The sequence below is a fragment of the Hyla sarda genome, chromosome 7 (genome assembly GCF_029499605.1).
Source record: "Hyla sarda isolate aHylSar1 chromosome 7, aHylSar1.hap1, whole genome shotgun sequence".
NCBI classification, from domain to species: domain Eukaryota; kingdom Metazoa; phylum Chordata; class Amphibia; order Anura; family Hylidae; genus Hyla; species Hyla sarda.
The window spans coordinates 188829438-188850299 of record NC_079195.1 but is presented as its reverse complement, the minus strand read 5'-3'; the positions used below and the strand labels follow the sequence as shown (position 1 = coordinate 188850299).

Here is a 20862-nt window from a genome sequence, read left to right as displayed (position 1 = left end):
TGACCAGCCATAATTTCCAACACATGTTGTAGCAGATGAAGCAGTGGAATGATGTTGTTAATCCCCTAATCCTGGCGACTGACTAATAAGGTGGCTTTCTCAAAGGGCCTGAGCAAACGGCAGGTGAAACATATGAGCTTCCACTGGTTGACATTGAAGTTACACAGTGGAGTCCCCCTATCCGCTTGGATCATCAAAAAATCGGTGATGGCTTTTCTTTGTTCTTATAGTCGGTCCAACATATGGAGGGTTGAATTCCAACGTGTGGAAACGTCGCAAATCTGACTATGTTGGGGGATAACATTCTGACGCTGCAGCTCAAAGAGGGTGTGCTTTGCGGTGTACGAGTGGCTGAAGTGCATGCAAAGTTTCCTTCCCATTATTAGGATTTATTGCAGATGGGGGGGAACACTTCAGGAACCGCTTGACAGATTGAACACGTGTGCCATGCAGGGAGCATGGCTTAGTCTTCCTTGTCGCAGCGCAAACAAGATGTTCTTCCTGTTGTCGGTCACCATGGTTCCCATTTCCAGTTTTCATGGAGTAAGAAATTATTCGATTTTGTGATGAATGGCTTTTAGCAGTTCCTCCCCTATGTGATTCCATTCACCAAGGTAAACCATGTGAAGAACAGCATGACTCCACTGTGCCCTGCACACATGGCATGCTGTAGGGGCACTGAGACTTGTCCGTGCAGTGGAGGCCGAGGACACGGTGGAAGATGAGGAGGCGGAGTTGCACACTGTCACAGGTCCAATGGCCTGAGAGCATGGAGGCGGAAGCGACGTGACCTGTCCAGGTTACTGTTGTGGCTGTGCAGGAACCACATTCACCCAGTGGGCTGTAAAGGACATGTATTGTCTTTGACAGCTCCACACGTCGGTGCTGCCATTCACTTTGGTACACACTGACAGGCTCAGGGACTGGCCCACCTTCTCGTCCACAAAATTGTGCAGGGCTGGTACTGCCTTCTTTACACGGCTGTGGACTCTCCACCTCGGCTCAGCACAAGCCATCAGTTCTCTGAAAGGTGGCAGAGTCCACCACTTGAAAAGGGAGGGACTGCAGCACCAGCAACTTGGACAGGAGCACATTCAGCTTCTGCAGTGCGCATACTGTTGTCTCTTGGACATGGCTTCACCGATGGATTGCTGGCAGAATGACTGACTAGAAGTTGGAGGAGCAGGAGCAACTGGAGTGACAGAAGATGGGTATGACGCACAGCTCCCTTCGGCTGTGGTGGTGGACCCATGGCTGTCTGAAACAAGGAGCGGCGTGCCACTGGGTGATGCAGCAGGCTGGACTACCTCATCAGAGATCAGAGCCACGGTTCTCCCAGGCCGCTTTATGGTGATGCTGCATATGTTGACGCAGGGCCGTGGTGCCAACATTGGGACCCTGGCCATGCTTCACCTTCTGCCGACACATCTTGCATGTGGCCATGTTAACCTCCTCCGGATGCTTTATGAAAAACTGCCACACCGCCAAGTAGCTGATTTTCCCACCAACAGTCCGCACTGATTGACTGCTACTGCCACCAACTCCAGGAACCCCTGTTCCACTACCTCCCGGGAAGGTAGGTGGCCGCGATGCAGGTGGTCTACCCTGGGCACGTTTGGCTCCAGACTTTCCACTTCTGCTACCATGCTGACTGCCAACCATGCTACCACCTTGCTGGCTCAGCTGCTGCTCACAGGCAACCTGCAACCCTTTACTCCTGATGATGATGAAGCCCCTTCTGCACCCAGCTCCCAAGTGCAATCGGCTTCATCATCATCGAGTTGTGTCTGCACATCACTGGTGTCCTCCTCGGGTTCCTTATCAGTGTCTGCTTCAGGAGCCTTAACGCTCATAACACCACCTCCCACACCACTCTCCTCTTCACTACTTGCCCACCTAGCGGAGGAAGCGGCGGACGTCTCCTTCACTTCTTAGCTGGGCAGTAGCTACTGACTGTCCTCTATTAGATCGTCCTCACTAAATAGTGGAGCTAAACCCACAGCATAAGATACTTCTGTGCAGGAGGGAACAGCATAGGACAGAGGCAATAAGCTCCACTACACTTAAAAGAGTATTTGTCTACAACACATGCAGGTGTGTACTTTTGCCTGGCCTTTCACAGTAACAAGGCCCTTAAGACTTTAACAGAAACAATGATGTACAAATGTAGTATGCACTTATGAGGGGAATATGATGGGCTCCAGTACGCTTAAAACAGTATTTGTCATCAACACGAGCAAGTGTTTACTTTTGCCTGGCCTTTCACAGTAACTAGGCCCTTAAGACTTTAACAGGAACAAAATGGTACACCACTTAGATGTACGTATGTGGTATGCACTTATGAGGGGAGTACAATGCGCTCCAGTATGCTTAAAACAGTATTTGTCTACAACACCAGCAGGTGTATACTTTTGGCTGGTCTTTCACAGTTACTTGGCCCTTGAGACGCACAGGTTAGACTTATTAGAGGACAATACACTTATAGTGCTCTGCTCAACCTAACTGGCTGGTTACTATTAGCTTTTCAGTTGTTTTACACACCAGTGCTGCAGCACACAGTCGCTGTGTATTACACCCAAAATTGCACTCTCTCAATCTCACTCCCTTCCCTATCAGTGCTTCTAGGCTGGATTTGGGCCTGAGTTAAATCACTGCTGTAATACACCCACAATTGCATTTTCTCTCTCAATCTCATTCCCTTCCCTGTCAGTGCTTCATTGTGAATCAAATTTTTCCTGAAATTCCTAACGAATTTGTATTCGGCAGATTCGATTCGCTCATCCCTAAAGAGAAGAGAATCATCTGTTTGATTTCCTTATCAACTATCTGCTCATGTCTGCATCTCTGAGCATAATAATTATTGTGAATAATTGTCAACAATTTCTTGTTAGGGTACATAAATTAAAGGGGTACTCCACTGGAAAACATTTTTTTCTAAATCAACTGGTGCCAGAAAGTTAAATAGATTTGTAAATTACTTCTATTTTAAAATCTTAATCCTTCCAGTACTTATCAGCTGATGTATGCTCCACAGGAAGTTCTTTTCTATTTGAATTTCCTTTCTCTCTGACCACAGTTATTTCTGCTGACATCTCTGTCCAATTTAGGTACTTTCCAGAGTAGGAGCAAATCCCCATAGTAAACCCATCCTGCTCTGGACAGTTCCTGACATGGACAGAGGTGTCAGCAGAGAACACTGTGGTCAGACAGAAAGGAAATTTAAAAAGAAAACAACTTCCTGTGGATCATACAGCAGCTGATAAGTACTGGAAGGATTACAATTTTTAAATAGAAGTAATGTACAAATCTGTTTAACTTTCTGGCACCAGTTGATTTAAAAAAAAAATGTTTTCCAGTGGAGTACTCCTTTAAATCCAGAATAGCTCTAACATAATTAGTTGAATGCAAATTCAAAGTAACAGAAAGCAAAATGTGACATACACAGTGAAAGAAAATCTTTCAAATGTTGTAATTTCAGGACTATATTATTTTTATATAGTATGGATTTTTTAAAAATATTATAGGTGGAAAAAGGGCAGGGATTATAATTTTTAAACCTTAAGGTAACAAGGGGTAACAAGGGGTTAAAACATAAGCATTTTAATAGACTTTCTGAAATTCACACATCTGTGTTTTATAATCTCTACAGGAATGAACTGGGATATAAACTCTGGAGCCACAGGTAATGCTCTTTTTCTGAATCAGATTTAGTATAGCATGTCAGGTGACATACTGCTACTTAATAAAATGGCTAAACCAGGGTGGAAATCCTCATGAATGAAGTGAAAAGGCATCTTACAACAAGGTGTTTCTAAATTTGAAATGTTGTATTCTCAAACCACTGATAAACAAAGTAGGATCCAAATTTATCAGGGTGTAATAAGACTGTTACAATAGATTAAACAAACCATTAAACACATTTCTTTTGAAAGAAACCCATCATATTGAAAATGGGAGTCTGATCTGCAGTGAGTGAGCTGCAGATTAAGCATAAAGAGGAGCTAAGCAGATTAATATTGAGTTTTGTAGCAAAAAAGTAATGTACTTTTTTTAGCACTAAGTACTGGAAGTACTGGAAGTACTGGATTTTTAAATAGAAGTAATTTAGAAATCTGTTTAACTTTCTGGCACCAGTTGATTTAAAAATGTTGTTTTCCACCGAAGTACCCCTTTAAGTTTCCTAGAGGAAGTTCCAAACTGCAGCTTGTTCTCCTCCCCCCCCCCCCCCCCCCCCCCTCCATGATTGATGCTTAGGGCTCAGTGCTGCAAGCAAGGAGGGGTGGGGGAGGAACACGGCATACATGCTGCAGCCCAGTGTTGCCTCTAGAACACGTGAAAGGAAAATGTGAGCTTGTAACTTTGCAAACAGCCATTTTCAAACCACTGATAAACATAAAGTAGGATCGAAATTTACCAGGGTGTAATAAGACTGTTACGATAGATTAAACAAACCATTAAACACATTTATTTTAAAAGGAACCCATCATATTGAAAATAAGAATCTTATCTGTGAGCTGCAGTTTAAATAGCAAGAGGAGCTGAGCAGATTAATATTGAGTTTTGTATCAAAAAAGTAATTTACTTAATTTTAATTTTTTTTTATTTTTAGGAATGAATTGGAATACTAATTCATTAGGAGGTAACTTTACATTTATTTACTAAGACCTTTCCGAGTAGATTTTGTATGTTTTTTTGTGTCACGTGTCATGAGTCAGAATTTCTGAAAAAAACAAAACAAAAAAAAACCCTACTAACTCTCCACTTTGCTCAGAAAACCCTACAAAGGGGCATGACTATCAGGGAAAAGGGGCATGTCTCCAAAAAAAACCCTAAATTTTTAAAAGAAACCTTCAAATTTACTAATGTTTCCACATAAAATGTGGTGGATTTGAGCTCTGGAAAACCAGACAGCTCAGAGCATCTGTAAAAAGAGAAAACGTGGGGAAAATCACCAAATACAAGATACTAGTAATAATAGTAAATAACATGGAAAAATACCTGTTGGAAACAATAACCCACAAAGAAAACTACACTCCACTCTTAGTAAAAGAGGCCCAAAGTGTTGATGCATATTATGAAACTCACATGTTTGTATTACATAATCTCCACAGGAATGAACTGGGATGTAAACTCAGAAGCTGCAGGTAATGAAACTTTTTCTGAATCAGATTCAGCAGAATATGTAAGATGACATTATTAGCCAAACATTTGCTTTAAAAGTGGGTTAAAGGGGTACTATGGTGGAAATTTTTTTTTTTAATCAACTGGTGTCAGAAAGTAAAACAGATTTGTAAATTACTTCTATTTAAAAATCTTAATCCTTCCAGTACTTATCAGCTGCTGTATGCTCCAGAGGAAGTTCTTTTCGAATTTCTTTTCTATCTTATCACAGTGCTCTCTGCTGACACCTCTGTCCATGTCAGGAACTGTCCAGAGCTGCATAGGTTTGCTATGGGGTCCTGCTCTGGACTGTTCCTGACACAGACAGAGTTGTCAGCACTGTGATTAGACAGAGGAGAAATTCAAAAAGAAAATAATTTCCTTTGGAGCATACAGCAGCTGATAAGTAATGGAAGGATTAAGATTTTAAAATGAAAGTCATTTACAAATCTGTTTTACTTTCTGGCACCAGTTGATTTAAAAAAGACATTTAAAACAGAGTACCCCTTTAAGCAAGGCTGGAATTCGTAGTATTTCTGAACAGCTGCTGTGCACTGCAAATTACTAGATGAAGATTAAGGTCCCAAAGAGCAATAGGTTTCTATAGTGATTGATCCAAGGTCATGGAAATAGAGAAGTTTAATGGCAGACACTCTTGATTACAAACTAGACTGTGTTTTTCTATTGATTATAACATGGGATGAGGCCATGACCAGATTCAGGGCTCATGCTTATCCCTCAGCACATGTGTTTTAGTTCATACTTAGAGAAATGGCACAATATCCTAAATGTATCCTAATATTTTAAATTATCTAACCTCTAAAAGAGACAAGGTGAAATCCAAATTTATCAGGAGGAAAACCATCCTAAAATATGAACTATACAATATAGTTTCAATAGTTTAAAAGAACATTTAAATGTATTACTTTACATTTTCAGCAATGGATTGGAATACTTATATATTTATCCTTACATTTCTGTTTTAAAGTTTTAGAATTTTATAACACTTTCTAAAACCCACACATTTGCATTGTATAATCTCAACAGGAATGAACTGGGATATAAACTCTGGAGAAAAAGGTAATATTGTTTTTCTGAATCTGACCAATCCGATACAGTATAGTATGTCAGGTGACATAATTGGCCAGGCATCTGCTGCAAAAGTGGTCTAAACAAACACAACAAGTACGTGGTCTCAAATGTCAGGAAGTGCTCGAGCCCAAATGCTGACGTGCATTTATAGGGAATAGCAAGTCCTGCACTTGTGGTTCGTTGCTATAGGCAATCCCCAGCAAAAAATGCATACAATGGAGGATGTCTGCAACCGACCACAAGACCAACATACATCATCCTTACCCGATGAATGGATGTGTGAATGTGAACATAGAGAAGTACAGAAACACAACATAACATAAATGCACTGGTGTGGTGGATGTAACAATGACATTAGCTAACCCTCAAAACTGATGTAAAATCGAGACATTAGCCAGTGCTGCAGCACACAGTCGCTGTGTACTACACCCAAAATTGCACTCTCTCAATCTCACTCCCTTCCCTATCAGTGCTTCTAGGCTGGATTTGGGCCTGAGGTGAATCACTGCTGTAATACACCCACAATTGCATTTTCTCTCTCAATCTCATTCCCTTCCCTGTCAGTGCTTCATTGCGAATAAAATTTTTCCTGAAATTCCTAACGAATTTGGATTCGTCAGATTCGATTCGCTCATCTCTAAAGAGAAGAGAATCATCTGTTTAATTTCCTTATCAACTATCTGCTCATGTCTGCATCTCTGAGCATAATAATTATTGTGAATAATTGTCAACAATTTCTTGTTAGGGTACATAAATTAAAAGGGTACTCCACTGGAAAAAAAAATTCTAAATCAACTGGTGCCAGAAAGTTTAATAGATTTGTAAATTACTTCTACTTTAAAATCTTAATCCTTCCAGTACTTATCAGCTGATGTATGCTCCACAGGAAATTCTTTTCTATTTGAATTTCCTTTCTGTCTGACCACAGTGCTCTCTGCTGACACCTCTGTCCAATTTAGGTACTTTCCAGAGTAGGAGCAAATCCCCATAGTAAACCCATCCTGCTCTGGACAGTTCCTGACATGGACAGAGGTGTCAGCAGAGAACACTGTGGTCAGACAGAAAGGAAATTTAAAAAGAAAACAACTTCCTGTGGATCATACAGCAGCTGATAAGTACTGGAAGGATTACAATTTTTAAATAGAAGTAATGTACAAATCTGTTTAACTTTCTGGCACCAGTTGATTTAAAAAAAAAATGTTTTCCAGTGGAGTACTCCTTTAAATCCAGAATAGCTCTAACATAATTAGTTGAATGCAAATTCAAAGTAACAGAAAGCAAAATGTGACATACACAGTGAAAGAAAATCTTTCAAATGTTGTAATTTCAGGACTATATTATTTTTATATAGTATGGATTTTTTAAAAATATTATAGGTGGAAAAAGGGCAGGGATTATAATTTTTAAACCTTAAGGTAACAAGGGGTAACAAGGGGTTAAAACATAAGCATTTTAATAGACTTTCTGAAATTCACACATCTGTGTTTTATAATCTCTACAGGAATGAACTGGGATATAAACTCTGGAGCCACAGGTAATGCTCTTTTTCTGAATCAGATTTAGTATAGCATGTCAGGTGACATACTGCTACTTAATAAAATGGCTAAACCAGGGTGGAAATCCTCATGAATGAAGTGACAAGGCATCTTACAACAAGGTGTTTCTAAATTTGAAATGTTGTATTCTCAAACCACTGATAAACAAAGTAGGATCCAAATTTATCAGGGTGTAATAAGACTGTTACAATAGATTAAACAAACCATTAACCCCTTAAGGACCGGAGGTTTTTCCGTTTTTGCATTTTCGTTTTTTGCTCCTTGCCTTTAAAAAATCATAACTCTTTCAAATTTACACCTAAAAATCCATATGATGGCTTATTTTTTGCGCCACCAATTCTACTTTGTAATGACGTCAGTCATTTTGCCCAAAAATCTATGGTGAAGCGGGAAAAAAAATCATTGTGCGACAAAATTTAAAAAAAAACGCTGTTTTGTAACTTTTGGGGGCTTCCGTTTCTACGTAGTACATTTTTCGGTAAAAATGACACCTGATATGTATTCTGTAGGTCCATACGATTAAAATGATACCCTACTTATATAGGTTTGATTTTGTCGGACTTCTGGAAAAAATCCTAACTACATGCAGGAAAATTAATACGTTTAAAATTGTCATCTTCTGACCCCTATAACTTTTTTATTTTTCCGTGTATGGGGCGGTATGAGGGCTCATTTTTTGCGCCGTGATATGAAGTTTTTAACGGTACCATTTTTGCATTGATAGGACTTATTGATCGCTTTTTATTCATTTTTTCATGATATAAAAAGTGACCAAAAATGCACTATTTTGGACTTTGGAATTTTTTTGCGCGCACGCCATTGACCGTGCGGTTTAATTAACGATATATTTTTATAATTCGGACATTTCCGCACGCGGCGATACCATTTATGTTTATTTTTATTTTTATTTACACTGTGTTTTTTCTTTTATGGGAAAAGGGGGGTGATTCAAACTTTTAATAGGGAAGGGGTTAAATGATGTTTATTCACTTTTTTTTTGCACTTTTTTTTTGCAGTGTTATAGGTCCCATAGGGACCTATAACACTGCACACACTGATCTTTTACATTGATCACTGGTTTCTCATAAGAAACCACTGATCGATGATTCTGCCGCATGACTGCTCATGCCTGGATCTCAGGCACTGAGCTGTCATTCGGCGATCGGACAGCGAGGAGGCAGGTAGGGGCCCTCCCGCTGTCCTGTCAGCTGTTCGGGATGCCGCGATTTCACCGCGGCTATCCCGAACAGCCCACTGAGCTAGCCGGCATGCTTTCGGTTTCACTTTAGACGCGGCGTTCAACTTTGAACGCCGCGTCTAAAGGGTTAATAGCGCGCGGCACAGCGATCAATGCCGCGCGCTATTAGCCACGGGTCCCGGCCGTTGTTAGAGGCCGGCCCGACCCGCTATGACGCGGGGCCACGCCGTGGCCCCGCGTTATAGATCGGGAGTGGACACATGACGTTCCAGTACGTCATGTGTCCTTAAGGGGTTAAACACATTTCTTTTGAAAGAAACCCATCATATTGAAAATGGGAGTCTGATCTGCAGTGAGTGAGCTGCAGATTAAGCATAAAGAGGAGCTAAGCAGATTAATATTGAGTTTTGTAGCAAAAAAGTAATGTACTTTATTTTTTTTTAGCACTAAGTACTGGAAGTACTGGAAGTACTGGATTTTTAAATAGAAGTAATTTAGAAATCTGTTTAACTTTCTGGCACCAGTTGATTTAAAAATGTTGTTTTCCACCGAAGTACCCCTTTAAGTTTCCTAGAGGAAGTTCCAAACTGCAGCTTGTTCTCCTCCCCCCCCCCCCCCCCCCCTCCATGATTGATGCATAGGGCTCAGCGCTGCAAGCAAGGAGGGGTGGGGGAGGAACACGGCATACATGCTGCAGCCCAGTGTTGCCTCTAGAACACGTGAAAGGAAAATGTGAGCTTATAACTTTGCAAACAGCCATTTTCTAAGAGACCGGTATTGTTTGTTTTATCTCCCAATCACCTATCTGCCCATGTCTGCAGCTCTGAGCATGATATAAAGCTGACATATTCACTTTAACTAAACAATTAAATGTGTTGCATTTATTTCCCAGGAATTCAGTGGAATACTAAGGCACCAGGTAATGTCATATTTTTCTTACTGTACATTTGTATTTTATAGTATAAGCATTTTATAGTATAAGCATAATGGAAACTTAAACATTTCTATTATATAAATCAACAGGACTAAAGTGGGATTTAAACTCTGGAGCAACAGGTAGGGTTGTTTTTCTCAATCTGACCAAACAGATTCAGCATTAAATATCAGATGACAATCTGCTTAAAAAAGTACATAACAAGGGTGGTACGATATCTAGAATAAACTTCTGAATCAGATTCAGTTTAATATGTCAGGTGACATATTGCTTCTTAAAAAATGGCTAAACCAGGGTGGAAATCCTCATAAATGAAGTGACAAGGTATCCTACAACAAGGTGTTTCTAAGGTGTTTGTATTCTCAAACCACTGATAAACATAAAGTAGGATCCAAATTTACCAGGGTGTAATAAGACTATTACAATAGATTAAACAAACCATTAAACACATTTATTTTAAAAGGAACCCATCATATTGAAAATAAGAATCTGATCTGTGAGCTGCAGGTTAAATAGCAAGAGGAGCTGAGCAGATTAATATTGAGTTTTGTATCAAAAAAGTAATTTACTTAATTTTATTTTTTTTTTATTTTTAGGAATGAATTGGAATACTAATTCATTAGGAGGTAACCTTACATTTATTTACTAAGACCTTTCCGAGTAGATTTTGTATGTTTTTTGTCACGTGTCATGAGCCAGAATTTCTGACAAAAAAACAAAAAAAAAACCCTACTGACTCTCCACTTTGCTCAGAAAACCCTACAAAGGGACATGACCATCAGGGAAAAGGGGCATGTCTCCAAAAAAAAAACCTAAATTTTAAAAAGAAACCTTCAAATATACTAATGTTTCCACATAAAATGTGGTGGATTTGAGCTCTGGAAAACCAGACAGCTCAGAGCATGTGTAAAAAGAGAAAACGTGGGGAAAATCACCGAATACAAGATACTAGCAATAATAGTAAATAACATGGAAAAATACCTGTTGGAAACAATAACCCACAAAGAAAACTACACTCCACTCTTAGTAAATGAGGCCCAAAGTGTTAATGCATATTATGAAACTCACATGTTTGTATTACATAATCTCCACAGGAATGAACTGGGATGTAAACTCAGAAGCTGCAGGTAATGAAACTTTTTCTGAATCAGATTCAGCAGAATATGTAAGATGACATTATTAGCCAAACATTTGCTTTAAAAGTGGGTTAAAGGGGTACTATGGTGGAAATTTTTTTTTTAAATCAACTGGTGTCAGAAAGTAAAACAGATTTGTAAATTACTTCTATTTAAAAATCTTAATCCTTCCAGTACTTATCAGCTGCTGTATGCTCCAGAGGAAGTTCTTTTCTTTTTGAATTTCTTTTCTATCTTATCACAGTGCTCTCTGCTGACACCTCTGTCCATGTCAGGAACTGTCCAGAGCTGAATAGGTGTGCTATGGGGTCCTGCTCTGGACTGTTCCTGACACAGACAGAGTTGTCAGCACTGTGATTAGATAGAGGAGAAATTCAAAAAGAAAATAATTTCCTTTGGAGCATACAGCAGCTGATAAGTAATGGAAGGATTAAGATTTTAAAATGAAAGTCATTTACAAATCTGTTTTACTTTCTGGCACCAGTTGATTTAAAAAAGACATTTAAAACAGAGTACCCCTTTAAGCAAGGCTGGAATTCTTGAATTAATATTTCGTAGTATTTCTGAACAGCTGCTGTGCACTGCAAATTACTAGATGAAGATTAAGGTCACAAAGAGCAATAGGTTTCTATAGTGATTGATCCAAGGTCATGGAAATAGAGAAGTTTAATGGCAGACACTCTTGATTACAAACTAGACTGTATTTTTCTATTGATCATAACATGGGATGAGGCCATGACCAGATTCAGGGCTCATGCTTATCCCTCAGCACATGTGTTTTAGTTCATACTTAGAGAAATGGCACAATATCCTAAATGTATCCTAATATTTTAAATTATCTAACCTCTAAAAGAGACAAGGTGAAATCCAAATTTATCAGGAGGAAAACCATCCTAAAATATTAACTATACAAGATAGTTTCAATAGTTCAAAAGAACATTTAAATGTATTACTTTACATTTTCAGCAATGGATTGGAATACTTATATATTTATTCTTACATTTCTGTTTTAAAGTTTTTTAATTTTATAACACTTTCTAAAACCCACACATTTGCATTGTATAATCTCAACAGGAATGAACTGGGATATAAACTCTGGAGAAAAAGGTAATATTGTTTTTCTGAATCTGACCAATCAGATACAGTATAGTATGTCAGGTGACATAATTGGCCAGGCATCTGCTGCAAAAGTGGTCTAAACAAACACAACAAGTACGTGGTCTCAAATGTCAGGACGTGCTCGAGCCCAAATGCTGGCGTGCATTTATAGGGAATAGCAAGTCCTGCACTTGTGGTTCGTTGCTATAGGCAATCCCCAGCAAAAAATGCATACAATGGAGGATGTCTGCAACCGACCACAAGACCAACATACATCATCCTTACCCGATGAATGGGTGTGTGAATGTGAACATAGAGAAGTACAGAAACACAACATAACATAAATGCACTGGTGTGGTGGATGTAACAATGACATTAGCTAACCCTCAAAACTGATGTAAAATTTAGACATTAACTAGTGCTGCAGCACACAGTCGCTGTGTACTACACCCAAAATTGCACTCTCTCAATCTCACTCCCTTCCCTATCAGTGCTTCTAGGCTGGATTTGGGCCTGAGGTGAATCACTGCTGTAATACACCCACAATTGCATTTTCTCTCTCAATCTCATTCCCTTCCCTGTCAGTGCTTCATTGCGAATAAAATTTTTCCTGAAATTCCTAACGAATTTGGATTCGTCAGATTCGATTCGCTCATCTCTAAAGAGAAGAGAATCATCTGTTTAATTTCCTTATCAACTATCTGCTCATGTCTGCATCTCTGAGCATAATAATTATTGTGAATAATTGTCAACAATTTCTTGTTAGGGTACATAAATTAAAAGGGTACTCCACTGGAAAAAAAAATTCTAAATCAACTGGTGCCAGAAAGTTTAATAGATTTGTAAATTACTTCTACTTTAAAATCTTAATCCTTCCAGTACTTATCAGCTGATGTATGCTCCAGAGGAAATTCTTTTCTATTTGAATTTCCTTTCTGTCTGACCACAGTGCTCTCTGCTGACACCTCTGTCCAATTTAGGTACTTTCCAGAGTAGGAGCAAATCCCCATAGTAAACCCATCCTGCTCTGGACAGTTCCTGACATGGACAGAGGTGTCAGCAGAGAACACTGTGGTCAGACAGAAAGGAAATTTAAAAAGAAAACAACTTCCTGTGGATCATACAGCAGCTGATAAGTACTGGAAGGATTACAATTTTTAAATAGAAGTAATGTACAAATCTGTTTAACTTTCTGGCACCAGTTGATTTAAAAAAAAAAATGTTTTCCAGTGGAGTACTCCTTTAAATCCAGAATAGCTCTAACATAATTAGTTGAATGCAAATTCAAAGTAACAGAAAGCAAAATGTGACATACACAGTGAAAGAAAATCTTTCAAATGTTGTAATTTCAGGACTATATTATTTTTATATAGTATGGATTTTTTAAAAATATTATAGGTGGAAAAAGGGCAGGGATTATAATTTTTAAACCTTAAGGTAACAAGGGGTAACAAGGGGTTAAAACATAAGCATTTTAATAGACTTTCTGAAATTCACACATCTGTGTTTTATAATCTCTACAGGAATGAACTGGGATATAAACTCTGGAGCCACAGGTAATGCTCTTTTTCTGAATCAGATTTAGTATAGCATGTCAGGTGACATACTGCTACTTAATAAAATGGCTAAACCAGGGTGGAAATCCTCATGAATGAAGTGACAAGGCATCTTACAACAAGGTGTTTCTAAATTTGAAATGTTGTATTCTCAAACCACTGATAAACAAAGTAGGATCCAAATTTATCAAGGTGTAATAAGACTGTTACAATAGATTAAACAAACCATTAAACACATTTCTTTTGAAATAAACCCATCATATTGAAAATGGGAGTCTGATCTGCAGTGAGCGAGCTGCAGATTAAGCATAAAGAGGAGCTAAGCAGATTAATATTGAGTTTTGTAGCAAAAAAGTAATGTACTTTATTTTTTTTTAGCACTAAGTACTGGAAGGATTAAGATTTTTAAATAGAAGTTATTTAGAAATCTGTTTAACTTTCTGGCACCAGTGGATTTAAAAATGTTGTTTTCCACCGAAGTACCCCTTTAAGTTTCCTAGAGGAATTGCCGAGCTGCAGCTTGTTCTCCTCCCCCCCCCCCCCCCCCTCCATGATTGATGCATAGGGCTCAGCGCTGCAAGCAGGGAGGGGTGGGGGAAGAAGATGGCATGCATGCTGCAGCCCAGTGTTGCCTCTAGAACACGTGAAAGGAAAATGTGAGCTTATAACTTTGCAAACAGCCATTTTCTAAGAGACCGGTATTGTTTGTTTTATCTCCCAATCACCTATCTGCCCATGTCTGCAGCTCTGAGCATGATATAAAGCTGACATATTCACTTTAACTAAACAATTAAATGTGTTGCATTTATTTCCCAGGAATTCAGTGGAATACTAAGGCACCAGGTAATGCCATATTTTTCTTACTGTACATTTGTATTTTATAGTATAAGCATTTTATAGTATAAGCATAATGGAAACTTAAACATTTCTATTATATAAATCAACAGGACTAAAGTGGGATTTAAACTCTGGAGCAACAGGTAGGGTTGTTTTTCTCAATCTGACCAAACAGATTCAGCATTAAATATCAGATGACAATCTGCTTAAAAAAGTACATAACAAGGGTGGTACGATATCTAGAATAAACTTCTGAATCAGATTCAGTTTAATATGTCAGGTGACATACTGCTTCTTAAAAAATGGCTAAACCAGGGTGGAAATCCTCATAAATGAAGTGACAAGGTATCCTACAACAAGGTGTTTCTAAGGTGTTTGTATTCTCAAACCACTGATAAACATAAAGTAGGATCCAAATTTACCAGGGTGTAATAAGACTGTTACGATAGATTAAACAAACCATTAAACACATTTATTTTAAAAGGAACCCATCATATTGAAAATAAGAATCTGATCCGTGAGCTGCAGGTTAAATAGCAAGAGGAGCTGAGCAGATGAATATTGAGTTTTGTATCAAAAAAGTAATTTACTTAATTTTTATTTTTTTTTATTTTTAGGAATGAATTGGAATACTAATTCATTAGGAGGTAACCTTACATTTATTTACTAAGACCTTTCCGAGTAGATTTTGTATGTTTTTTGTCACGTGTCATGAGCCAGAATTTCTGACAAAAAAACAAAAAAAAAACCTACTAACTCTCCACTTTGCTCAGAAAACCCTACAAAGGGACATGACCATCAGGGAAAAGGGGCATGTCTCCAAAAAAAAACCTAAATTTAAACCTTCAAATATACTAATGTTTCCACATAAAATGTGGTGGATTTGAGCTCTGGAAAACCAGACAGCTCAGAACATGTGTAAAAAGAGAAAACGTGGGGAAAATCACCAAATACAAGATACTAGTAATAATAGTAAATAACATGGAAAAATACCTGTTGGAAACAATAACCCACAAAGAAAACTACACCCCACTCTTAGTAAAAGAGGCCCAAAGTGTTAATGCATTTTATGAAACTCACATGTTTGTATTACATAATCTCCACAGGAATGAACTGGGATGTAAACTCAGAAGCTGCAGGTAATGAAACTTTTTCTGAATCAGATTCAGCAGAATATGTAAGATGACATTATTAGCCAAACATTTGCTTTAAAAGTGGGTTAAAGGGGTACTATGGTGGAAAACATTTTTTTTTTAATCAACTGGTGGCAGAAAGTAAAACAGATTTGTAAATTACTTCTATTTAAAAATCTTAATCCTTCCAGTACTTATCAGCTGCTGTATGCTCCAGAGGAAGTTATTTTCTTTTTGAATTTCTTTTCTATCTTATCACAGTGCTCTCTGCTGACACCTCTGTCCATGACAGGAACTGTCCAGAGCTGAATATGTTTGCTATGGGGTCCTGCTCTGGACTGTTCCTGACACAGACAGCGTTGTCAGCACTGTGATTAGACAGAGAAGAAATTCAAAAAGAAAATAATTTCCTTTGGAGCATACAGCAGCTGATAAGTAATGGAAGGATTAAGATTTTAAAATGAAAGTAATTTACAAATCTGTCTTACTTTCTGGCACCAGTTGATTTAAAAAAGAAATTTCCAACAGAGTACCCCTTTAAGCAAGGCTGGAATTCTTGAATTAATATTTCGTAGTATTTCTGAACAGCTGCTGTGCACTGCAAATTACTAGATGAAGATTAAGGTCCCAAAGAGCAATAGGTTTCTATAGTGATTGATCCAAGGTCATGGAAATAGAGAAGTTTAATGGCAGACACTCTTGATTACAAACTAGACTGTGTTTTTCTATTGATCATAACATGGGATGAGGCCATGACCAGATTCAGGGCTCATGCTTATCCCTCAGCACATGTGTTTTAGTTCATACTTAGAGAAATGGCACAATATCCTAAATGTATCCTAATATTTTAAATTATCTAACCTCTAAAAGAGACAAGGTGAAATCCAAATTTATCAGGAGGAAAACCATCCTAAAATATGAACTATACAAGATAGTTTCAATAGTTTAAAAGAACATTTAAATGTATTACTTTACATTTTCAGCAATGGATTGGAATACTTATATATTTATTCTTACATTTCTGTTTTAAAGTTTTTGAATTGTATAGCACTTTCTAAAACCCACACATTTGCATTGTATAATCTCAACAGGAATGAACTGGGATATAAACTCTGGAGAAAAAGGTAATATTGTTTTTCTGAATCTGACCAATCAGATACAGCATAGTATGTCAGGTGACATAATTGGCCAGGCATCTGCTGCAAAAGTGGTCTAAGGAATGATGGAATTCCTGAATTAATATTCATTAGCAGCCAGTTTATATCAACCCCTTATAGGGGTATTCCAGGAAAATTTATATATATATATATATATATATATATATATATATATATATATATATATATATCAACTGGCTCCAGAAAGTTAAACAGATTTGAAAATTACTTCTATTAAAAAATCTTAATCCTTTCAGTACTTATGAGCTTCTGAAGTTAAGGTGGTTCTTTTCTGTCTAAATCCTCTCTGATGACACCTGTCTCGGGAAACGCCCAGTTTAGAAGAGGTTTGCTATGGGGATTTGCTTCTAAACTGGGCGTTTCCCAAAATATGTACGGAAATAACCCATATGTGGACGTAAAGTGCTCTGCCGGTGAACAACAAGGCTCAGGAGTGAGAGAGCACCATGTACATTTGAGGCCTATATTAGTGATTTGTACAGGTTCTGTTGCCGCGGTTCTGACATAAATGCAGAAACAAAAACACCAACATGTGACCCCATTTTGGAAACTACTCCCCTCAAGGCATGTAATAACGGGTGCAGTGAGCATTTACACCCCACAGGTGTCTGACAGATTTTTGTAGCAGGGGTCCGTAAAAATATAAAATAAAATTTTCCAGATTTACAGCCCACTTTTCCAAAAATGTGTCAAATGCCAGTGGGGTGTAAATGCTCACTGCACCCCTTGTTACATTCCTTTTGGGGTGTAATTTCCAAAATGGTGTCACATGTGGGCGATTTCCACTTTCTGGGCACCATGGGGGCTTTATAAAAACGACATGGCCCCCATGAACTGTTCCAGTCAAATTCTCTGTCCAAAAGCCAAACGGCATTGAAAAATGGAATTGAAAAATTTGGGGTAACACCAACAGTTTAGTGAAAAAAATTGAATTTTTCATTTTCACGTCCCACTTTAATGAAAGTTAGTCAAACACCTGTTTGGTGTTAAGGCTCACTGTACCCCTTGTCACATTTCTTGAGGGGTGTAGTTTCCCAAATAGTGTGCCACAGGGGGGGGATTTGTTTTTATTTTTTTGCTGTTCTGGCATGCTGGGGACTTCTTAAATGCAACATGCCCCTCAAAAACCAATTTAGCAAAATTCGGTCTCCAAAAGCCCAATGTCACTCCTTCCCTTTTAAGCCCTCTAGTACTCATGTAGAGTGTTTTACATCCACATATGAGGTATTTGCACACTCAAGAAAAATTGGGTTACAAACAAAAATAAGCAAAATGGGGCTACAAGAACATTTTGGTGCAAACATTTTTGATTTTGAGTTTTCTCCTCAACTTTGCTGCTATTCCTGTGAAACACCTAAACTTTGCAAATGTCATTTTAAATACTTTGAGGGGTGAAGTTTCTAGGTTTGGGGGATTTCTCACAGAAAGGCCCCTCAAATCCCCTTCAAACTGCACTGGTCCCTGAAATATTCTGATTTTGGAACTTTTTTCATGAAGATTTGGAAAATTGCCGCTATACTTTAACCCCTTAACGACGCAGGACGTATATTTACATCCTGCGCCGTCTCCCGTGATATGAGGCGGGATCGCGCCGCGATCCTGCATCATATCGCTTCGTTCCCGGCGCTCATCAACGGCCGAGACCCGCGGCTAATACCACACATCGCCGATCGCGGCGATGTGCGGTATTAACCCTTTAGAAGCGGCGGTCAAAGCTGACCGCCGCTTCTAAAGTGAAACTGAAAGTGACCCGGCTGCTCAGTCGGGCTGTTCGGGACCGCCGCGGTGAAATCGCGGCGTCCCGAACAGCTGATCGGACACCGGGAGGGCCCTTACCTGCCTCCTCGGTGTCCGATCGACGAATGACTGCTCCGTGCCTGAGATCCAGGCAGGAGCAGTCAAGCGCCGATAATGCTGATCACAGGCGTGTTAATACACGCCAGTGATCAGCATAGGAGATCAGTGTGTGCAGTGTTATAGGTCCCTATGGGACCTATAACACTGCAAAAGAAATGTAAAAAAAAAGTGTTAATAAAGGTCATTTAACCCCTTCCCTAATAAAAGTTTGAATCACCCCCCTTTTCCCATAAAAAAAATAAAACAGTGTAAAAAAAAAAATAAATAAACATATGTGGTATCGCCGCGTGCGTAAATGTCCGAACTATAAAAATATATCATTAATTAAACCGCACGGTCAATGGCGTACGCGCAAAAAAATTCCAAAGTCCAAAAAAGCGTATTTTGGTCACTTTTTATACCATTAAAAAAATTAGTAAAAAGTGATCAAAAAGTCTGATCAAAACAAAAATCATAACAATAAAAACTTCAGATCACGGCGCAAAAAATGAGTCCTCATACCGCCCTGTACGTGGAAAAATAAAAAAGTTATAGGGGTCAGAAGATAACATTTTTAAACGTATAAATTTTCCTGCATGTAGTTATGATTTTTTCCAGAAGTGCGACAAAATCAAACCTATATAAGTAGGGTATCATTTTAACTGTATGGACCTACAGAATAATGATAAGGTGTAATTTTTACCGAAAAATGCACTGCATAGAAACGGAAGCCCCCAAAAGTTACAAAATGGCGTTTTTTTTCCGATTTTGTCGCACAATGATTTTTTTTTCCGTTTCGCCGTGCATTTTTGGGTAAAATGACTAATGTCACTGCAAAGTAGAATTGGCGACGCAAAAAATAAGCCATAATTTCGATTTTTAGGTGGAAAATTGAAAGGGTTATGATTTTTAAAAGGTAAGGAGGAAAAAACGAAAGTGCAAAAACGGAAAAACCTGAGTCCTTAAGGGGTTAAAGCCCTCATATGTCTTCAAAAAGTAAAAACATGTCAACTTTATGATGCCAACATACAGCAGACATATTGTATATGTGAATTGATGTATAATTTTATTTGGCATGTCCATTTTCCTTACAAGCAAAGAGTTTTAAAGTTAGAAAAATGCTAAATTTTCAACATTTTCCTGAAATTTTGGCATTTTTAACAAAGAAATGATGCAAGTATCGACAAACATTTACCACTATTTTAAAGTAGAATATGTCATGAAAATACTATCTCAGAATCAGAATGATAATTAACAGCATCCCAGATTTATATTAATATGTAAATCTGACACAAAAGTGACACAGATCAGATTTGAAAAAAATGGCTGTGTCCTCAACGTCAGAATGGGCTGCGGCTGCAGAATGGATACTCCGGTGGAAAAGATTTTTCTTTTTAATCAACTGGTGCCAGAAAGTTAAACAGATTTGTAAATTACTTCTATTGAAAAATCTTACTCCTTCCTAGTACTTTTTCCCATAGCAAACCTCTTCTGCTCTGGACAGTTCCTGACATGTACAGAGGTGTCAGCAGAGAGCACCGTGCACAGACAGAAAATAAATTCCTCTGTAATATACAGCAGCTGATAAGTACTGAAAGGATTAAGATTTTTTTTATTAGAAGTCATTTACAAATCTGTTTAACTTTCTGGCACCAGTTGATTTAAAAAAAAAAATGTTTTACACCAGAGTACCCCTTTAAGGCATTTTTTAAATGAAAAGAATACTTTGAGTTATAAATCTTGCAATAAGTTTGAGTCTCCATTCTTTTATAATTTTTTTTATTAGATTTTTTAAATTACATTTTAACGTTTTCATGCATAAAAACATTATAAACCCTGTGTCCCACCTCTAACCACCCCGACTCCCTAATAAGAACACCCACCCCCACCAAAACAGTCTTAACTCCACCCTATGTCCATATGCATGTGCGCCGTCCTGCAAGATTCTAGGTTTAGATTCTTCTCATGTATGTGTGTCTGCCCAATAATACGCGATAGTTGGGAGATCTGTTATTAGGAGTCTATCATGTGCTGTATGTGTTCTGCGTCCCTCTACACCCATGAGATTCTCCTCTACAAACTGTCTTTTGTATGCTTTCCTTTTATTTATAGACTTTGTGTGCTGCCCTCCATGTATGCTTTCCCCTC

General features: G+C 38.3%; 1 protein-coding gene across 33 annotated transcripts in view; it reads left to right on the top strand.

Moving 5' to 3' along the window:
* Positions 1 to 20862, top strand: part of LOC130282928 (uncharacterized) — a 119149-nt gene that overhangs the window by 82976 nt on the left and 15311 nt on the right. For 24 of the 33 annotated variants that reach the window (XM_056531896.1, XM_056531920.1, XM_056531901.1 and 21 more), the window contains 12 exons: positions 3650 to 3682; positions 9899 to 9925; positions 10030 to 10062; positions 10537 to 10566; positions 11035 to 11067; positions 12151 to 12183; positions 13698 to 13730; positions 14547 to 14573; positions 14678 to 14710; positions 15185 to 15214; positions 15674 to 15706; positions 16792 to 16824. In XM_056531896.1, coding sequence (XP_056387871.1) covers positions 3650 to 3682; positions 9899 to 9925; positions 10030 to 10062; positions 10537 to 10566; positions 11035 to 11067; positions 12151 to 12183; positions 13698 to 13730; positions 14547 to 14573; positions 14678 to 14710; positions 15185 to 15214; positions 15674 to 15706; positions 16792 to 16824 — 378 coding nt within the window. The remainder of the gene's footprint in view (positions 1 to 3649; positions 3683 to 9898; positions 9926 to 10029; positions 10063 to 10536; positions 10567 to 11034; positions 11068 to 12150; positions 12184 to 13697; positions 13731 to 14546; positions 14574 to 14677; positions 14711 to 15184; positions 15215 to 15673; positions 15707 to 16791; positions 16825 to 20862) is intronic. The other 9 variants (XM_056531923.1, XM_056531925.1, XM_056531922.1 and 6 more) reach the window with 6 other exon arrangements.